Source organism: Salvelinus sp. IW2-2015, unplaced genomic scaffold (assembly GCF_002910315.2).
Source record: "Salvelinus sp. IW2-2015 unplaced genomic scaffold, ASM291031v2 Un_scaffold3015, whole genome shotgun sequence".
Classification (NCBI taxonomy): Eukaryota; Metazoa; Chordata; class Actinopteri; order Salmoniformes; family Salmonidae; genus Salvelinus; species Salvelinus sp. IW2-2015.
In genome coordinates, this window is record NW_019944307.1 from 43940 (window position 1) to 51456 (window position 7517).

At 47.0% G+C, this 7517-nt stretch overlaps 1 protein-coding gene across 1 annotated transcript in view; it reads right to left on the minus strand.

Moving 5' to 3' along the window:
- Positions 1-846: 846 nt before the first annotated feature.
- Positions 847-7517, minus strand: part of LOC112075175 (rho GTPase-activating protein 29-like) — a gene marked incomplete at its 5' end in the record, with an annotated part of 16877 nt that continues 10206 nt past the window's right edge. The window contains 5 exons of the mRNA XM_070440789.1: positions 847-3233; positions 3406-3567; positions 3728-3886; positions 4308-4625; positions 4963-5095. Of these exons, the coding sequence (XP_070296890.1) occupies positions 2292-3233; positions 3406-3567; positions 3728-3886; positions 4308-4625; positions 4963-5095 (1714 nt within the window). The remainder of the gene's footprint in view (positions 3234-3405; positions 3568-3727; positions 3887-4307; positions 4626-4962; positions 5096-7517) is intronic.

Sequence of the window (7517 nt, forward strand, 5' to 3'; positions counted from 1 at the left end):
CAAAACGTGCAGTTTCAAAGTAACGTATATAAAACGTAAACAGGTACGTAACAAAAAAAAAGTGACATGAAGTATCAGATGCTAACCTGAACAGGATTATGGGTAAAATAAAAACATTTTTAAAAAGGCTTCCATCCATTCACTGCGCAATAATAAAAATGAAAAGCTTGTAAAAACATTGAACCTGGATTAAGTAAGTGCATCATGTGGATATAATCAGATCCCTACATCCAGAACATGACAACATTTCCTGCACTGTATAATTAATTGTAAAAACAAAAATTGTATTTCATTCCCAATAGAACTAATTCCTTGTTTCTCTCTAACATGACTTCAAGAACTGATTACATGATTTCATTGAGAAAAGTAACTTGATTTAAGTTCCAGTTCCTTCTTGGAACCCCCCCCCCKKAAAAAAAATGTACAGTTTGTGATGAGATGGCAGGTAGAATATATTTGTAACTAATTAAAAAATGTAACAGGCAGTGTTGACCAGGACATCAGATGTAACGGGGAGTGTTGACCAGGACATCAGATGTAACGGGGAGTGTTGACCAGGACATCAGATGTAAACGGGGAGTGTTGACCAGGACATCAGATGTAACGGGCAGTGTTGACCAGGACATCAGATGTAACGGCAGCAGTGTTGACCAGGACATCAGATCTGTACAGCAGTGTTGACCAGGACATCAGATGTAAAGGCAGTGTTGACCAGGAAATAGATGTAACGGGGAGTGTTGACCGAGGACATCAGATGTAACAGTTCAGTGTTGAGCACAGGACATCAGATGTAACGGGCAGTGTTGACCAGGACATCAGATGTAACGGGAGTGTTGACCAGACATCAGATGTAACGGGGAGTGTTGAACCAGGACTCAGATGTAACGGGGAGGTTGAACCAGGACATCAGATGTACGGGGCAGTGTTGACCAGGACATCAGATGTAACAGCAGTGTTGACCAGGACATCAGATGTAAAGTGGACGTGTTGACCAAGGACATCAGACAATATTGACACAGAATTCAATGAATTGCAGATGGTGGGATTCTGTATAGTACTTAGAGAAGTATATTTGATTAGGATGGACCAGCCTCTGCTTACACTTCTGTTTGTTCTGACTTCATCATAGAACATGGAAAGGGGGGATACCTAGTCAGTTGTACAACTGAATGAAAGGGGGGATACCTAGTCAATACAACTGAATGCATTCAACTGAAATGTGTCTTCCACATTTAACCCAACCTCCTCTGAATCAGAGAGGTGCGGGGGGGGGCTGCCTTAATCGACATCCACATCTTCGGTGCCCAGGGAACAGTGGGTTAACTGTTTTGTTCAGAGGCGATTTTTACCTTGTCAACTCGGGGATTCGATCCAGCAACCTTTCGGTTACTGGCCCATCGCTACAATATATTAAACACATGTAGGCAACACTTTTCTGTTCTACCTTTTTACACTCCTTCTGACATCAAAATAATAGGTATTTTCCCAATATACAATCTGGCACAGAGATACACACTGTAGAAATGATTTACAGACACACACACATATATATATAAAAACGGGTTTTTGGCTGTAAAAGTAGACTCGGCAATATGACATCATCCACAGTGGGGAGACTTCCTGCTTACAGACGTCAACAGTAATTCAAGACTGCCACTGTTGGGGTTTCCCCCCCCCAATAATCACCCCTGTTTCCCTAGAGCCACGCAAAGGGAGGAAAGAGATTGGTTGATGCAAAGTAATGACTGCCTATGGTGGTGTGCCATGTCACGGACTGTGCAGTTGGGCATCAGATGGCTATATCATATGACGTGGTTAGCTGATAGTACCTATTTCAGGTGTTGTGAGATCTGGCACACGTCTGCAATGTCGTCGGGCAGGAACGTGACCTTTATCGTGGCAGTCTTGGCCAACTCTGTTGTTGTTTTCTGTGTCCCCAGCTGTGTGTGACGACATCACGGTTCAGACAAAGTGGGCCTCGCCGGGAGCGCTGGGTTTGGGCSGGGGTCTCAGTCTTTGGTGCGGCGGTTTGGCCTCAGTGGGGCTGAGGTCCTCTGGGCTGCTGGGGGGAGGGGACCGGGGAGGTGGAAGGGCAGCGGAGGTCTCAACCTCAGGGTCAACACTAACAGAGCTGTCCACCGAGTCCTGTGGACAGTGTATGGGGAGGTTTGAGGTCTGAAGGGTGGCGGTGGTAACCATAGGGGTGGAGGAACGGGAGGAAGCGAGGAGGAGGAGAGCAGTAGGAGAAGTTGAGGAGAGGTTTAACAGTAGGAGAGGTCGAGGAAGAGGTTTTAACAGTAGGAGAGGTCGGGGAGAGGTTTTAACAGTAGGAAGAAGGTCGGGGAAGAGGTTTTAACAGTAACGAGAGGTCGGGGAAGAGGTTTTAACAGTAAGGAGAGGTTCGGGGAAGAGGTTTTAACAGTAGGAGAGGTCGGGGAAGAGGTTTTAACAGTAGGAGAGGTCGGAGAGGTCGGGGAAGAGGTTTTAACAGTAGGAGAGGTCGGAGAAGAGGTTTTAACAGTAGGAAAAGTCGGGGAAGAGGTTTTAACAGTAGGAAAAGTCAGGGAAGAGGTTTTAACAGTAGGAAAAGTTGGTGAAGAGGTTTTAACAGTAGAAGTTGGGGACATATTGATGGGGCTAGTGGTCCCAGAGGTACTTGATGATGGCCAACCTCTCGTGCCTGAAGAACCAGGAGGCTTGTAGAAGGTTCCGGGCGGAGGCTGCAGATTCCTTGGTTGTCTGAACGCTATGGGGGAGTTGGTAGATGTTCTTGTCTCCCCATCACCTCCAGCAGCAGAGTTAGGCCTGTCCTTAGTCTCCTCTCTGTCTCTTCTGGACATCTGGCCAGCCTTCAACGACACTGTGTATGGGTTGTTGGGGAATATAGTGCTGAAACTACTACTGGATGGGAGAGCAGAGCTAGTCGGCCCAGATACGGACAGTTGTGTCGGCATCGTCGGCTGCTTCCCTGTCGGATGTGTTCCGGGGCCAGTACCGGCAGGCGGTAAATTAGCCATGATCATGGCGGTGCGTGGCGTGACATCGTAGTGTTTATACTTCCTATCCCAGGTCCTACGCTGCACGACCTGGGGATTGAAGGGTGTGATAAAATAGGTACTGACCCTTGACCCCTCACCAATCCGAGGCTTTTCCTTCTCCGGTTCGGCCGACTCCATGATGGAGTCAGCGGTGGGATCCAACATGGCGGCGGCGTTGCTGTTCCTCTCAACGACCTGAGAGATGAGATTGTACTTTATTAATCCCCATGACGGGAAATACTGTCGGTGTATCATACTTACAGCCACAGAAATCAAAAAGAGCAATACTACACCACATTAAAAACCATCAGAAGACAATTCCAGTATATTGTCCTAAAAAAAAACTATTAAAGTGATGGGTGTTAACCTGGGAGGGGGTGGGGAGGGGCAGGCGCTCCAAGGGCATGCTGATTGGTCGGAACAGTATTCTAGAGCGCTGGGTGCGAAGTTTGACCCGAGGGGCCGTAGAGGAGGTAGAGGAGGAGAGATTGATGCTGGGACGACCAAACACAAGGGTAGACCTCTGCACCTATGGGACAAAACAGACAGAAATGAGCTTCGTTGCTGATTCCTAACTCTGACACTTTAGCAATGACGTTGAACCTGTTGATGTTGCAACGATGATTAATATGCACTGTCCCTGTGAAATACATTTCATAACTAACTAACTCTCTCACTCAGAAACAAACCTTGGGAGAACCAGCAGCAGCAGCAGAGCCGACACCGTTGAGTCTCTCCAGGGCTGTTAACTCTCTCCTGTCTGGTCCGGTCCTTCCTGTCTTCACCTCATCCAGGATATGAGAGGATGGGATGACCGACGAGTGTCTCTTGTAGACTTTGGTGCTCTGCTTGGAAACAAGCCAAAAGGTTTAGGAACGACAAAGAACAACAACAAAGCCAAACAGTCAATTGATTCTTACCAAGGTGGTCAATCTTTAAATACAACCCTGTCCGCCCCGTACAACCCTGTCCGCCCCGTACAACCCTGTCCGCCCCGTACAACCCTGTCCGCCCCGTACAACCCTGTCCGCCCCGTACAACCCTGTTCGCCCCGTACAACCCTGTCCGCCCCGTACAACCCTGTCCGCCCCGTACAACCCTGTCCGCCCCGTACAACCTTGTCCGCCCTTTACAATTGCCACCTTTGATTGATATAATAAATAACCCCTAAAGTGATGTGGGTTTCCTCAGACTCCAGTTCATTTCCTCTGCAATGGGTCGGACTTTACAGAACTTATTGACTCATTCAAGACACTTGGACCTCCTCACCTCCTTGATGTCGAGCAGGGAGGCGGAGCGACGATTGAGTCTCTGCTCCTCCTGAAGGGTGAGTCGGGTGGAGGTCTGGTCCGTCGTGGAGGTGGGGGTCTGGTCCGTCGTGGAGGTGGGGGTCTGGTCCGTCGTGGAGGTGGAGGTCTGGTCCGTCGTGGAGGTGGAGGTCTGGTCCGTCGTGGAGGTGGAGGTCTGGTCCGTCGTGGAGGTGGAGGTCTGGTCCGCCGTGGAGGTGGGTGAGGAGGAAGAGGAGACGGTGCTGGCCACATCAAAGATCATCTGGAAGTGACGTACCAGCAACTCCACCATCAGTGCCTGGGAGGATACAAGTCATCAGTGAATAAAGGAGCAAAAACTAAGGTGACCATTTTGATTTGTAAAAGTCACAGGCAACACTTTTCATAACAATACATTTCATTTACACAGCCCTTTTCATTACAAGAGTTATTGATTGGTCATAGACTGGATAACGAAATGATAAGTCCCCAGGGACACACCTGGTAGGGTTAGTCCCCAGATACACACCTGGTAGGGTTAGTCCCCAGATACACACCTGGTAAGGGTTAGGGGTAGTCTCCAGGTACACACCTGGTAAGGGTTAGGGGTAGTCTCCAGGTACACACCTGGTAAGGGTTAGTTTACAGGAACTCACCTGGTAAGGGTAATCAACCAGAGAAGACAGGGAAACCTCTGCATCAGTCTGTCGTGGTTTGACCAGCGTAGGGCCGAAAATAATGCCCAGGTTACTGGCTATCATCTTGTTTTCCTCCGCCTGCTCTGTCACTCTGAGAGAAGAGGTAATAATGCCCAGGTTACTGGCTGCCATCTTGTTTTCCTCCGCTTGCCTGTCACTGAGAGAAGAGGTAATATGCCCAGGTTACTGGCTGCCATCTTGTTTTCCTCAGCCTGCTCTGTCACTCTGAGAGAAGAGGTAATAATGCCCAGGTTACTGGCGTCACTCTTGTTTTCCCTCCGCCTGCTCTGTCACTCTGAGAGAAGAGGTAATAATGCCAGGTTACTGGCTGCCATCTTGTTTTCCTCGCCTGCTCTGTCACTCTGAGAGAAGAGGTAATAATGCCCAGGTTACTGGCTGCCATCTTGTTTTCCTCCGCCTGCTCTGTCACTCTGAGAGGTACATATTAATACAATATTAACTGATTATTAATAATATTAATATTAATGTATATATATAATATTTACAGATGATGATTATGATTTCCTAATATCTGTCTCTGGGTGAGGGGAGAGATTGGTGTCGACTACAGTCAGAAAGGGATACTGCTTGATGTATTCCACGTTACAGCCTTTTCCCCTCACCCATCTACATACAATACCCCATAATGAAAGTGAAAACATTCAGATTTTTCCCCTCACATTTATTAAAATGAAGAAAAAAAAACAGATCTCTCATTTACTTAAGTATTCACACCCCTGAGTTAATACTTGTTAGAATGACCTTTGGCAGTGATTACAGCTGTGAGTCTTTCTGGGTAAGTCTCTAAGAGCTTTCCACACCTGGATTGTACAATATTTGCACATAATTCTTTATAAAATTCTTTAAGCTCTGTCAAGTTGTATTTTTGATCATTTCTTGACAGCCATTTTCAGGTCTTGCCATAGATTTTCAAGCCGTTTTAGGTCAACACCATCTAGGCCACTCAGGAACATTAAACATCGTCTTGTAAGCAACTCCAGTGTAGATTTGTCCTTGTGTTTCAGGTTGTTGTCCTGCTGAAAGGTGAATTCATCTCCCAGTGTCTGGTGGAAAGCAGACTGAACCAGGTTTTCCTCTAGGATTTTGCTTGTATGTTTGAGTAAATTATACCTCTACAAATGTTTTGTATAAAATTGTTAGATTTAGTCCTTCATGATGACAAGCATACCCATAACATGATGCAGCCGCCACGATGCTTGAAAAACTGAAGAGTGGTACTCAGTGTTGTGTTAGATTCACCCCCAACACGTTGTAAAGTTAATTTCTTTGACACATTTTTTGCAATTTCACTTTAGTGCCTGATTGCAAACAGGATGCCTGTTTTTGAATATTTTCATTCTGTACAGGCTTCCTTCTTTTCACTCGGTCAATTATGTTAGTATTGTGGAGTAACTACAGTGTTGATGATCCATCTTCATTGTTCTCCTATCACAGCCATTAAACTCTCTAACTGTTTTAAAGTCACCATTGGCCTCATGGTGAAATCTCTGAGCGGTTTCCTTCCTCACCTGTGTTGAATCTGTGTTTGAAATTCACTGCTCGACTGAGGGACCTTACAGATAATTGTATGTGTGGGGTACAGAGATGAGGTAGTCATTCAGAAATCATGTTAGAAAGAGATAGCCATAGAGATGTATAGAATCACAACGTGGGACTTGGAGGGGGGGGGGTGGATTTACTGAGTGAAATGATAATCAATTCAAATTCTGAGCGAATCCCAGTAGTTTAGAGTTTCTACACTACACCTGGCCCAGAGTTACTAAACTACTGAGGTAGCAGGAACACCTGGCCCAGAGTTTCTAAACCACTGAGGTAGCAGGAACACCTAGCCCCAGAGTTTCTAAACTACTGAGGTAGCAGGAACACCTGGCCCCAGAGTTTCTAAACCACTGAGGTAGCAGGAACACCTGGCCCCAGAGTTACTAAACTACTGAGGTAGCAGGAACACCTGGCCCCAGAGTTTCTAAACTACTGAGGTAGCAGGAACACCTGGCCCAGAGTTTCTAAAACTACTGAGGTAGCAGGAACACCTGGCCCAGAGTTTCTAAACTACTGAGGTAGCAGGAACACCTGGCCCCAGAGTTTCTAAAATACTGAGGTAGCAGGAACACCTGGCCCCAGAGTTTCTAAAACCACTGAGGTAGCAGGAACACCTGCCCCAGAGTTTCTAAACTACTGAGGTAGCAGGAACACCTGGCCCCAGAGTTTCTAAACACTGAGGTAGCAGGAACACCTTGCCCCAGATTTTTCTAAACTACTGAGGTAGCAGGAACACCTGGCCCCAGAGTTTCTAAAAACCACTGAGGTAGCAGGAACACCTGGCCCCAGAGTTTCTAACACACTGAGGTAGCAGGAACACCTTGCCCCAGAGTTTCTAAACTACTGAGGTAGCAGGAACACCTGGCCCCAGAGTTTCTAAACTACTGAGGTAGCAGGAACACTCTGCCCCAGAGTTTCTAAACTACTGAGGTAGCAGGAACACCGGCCCGCAG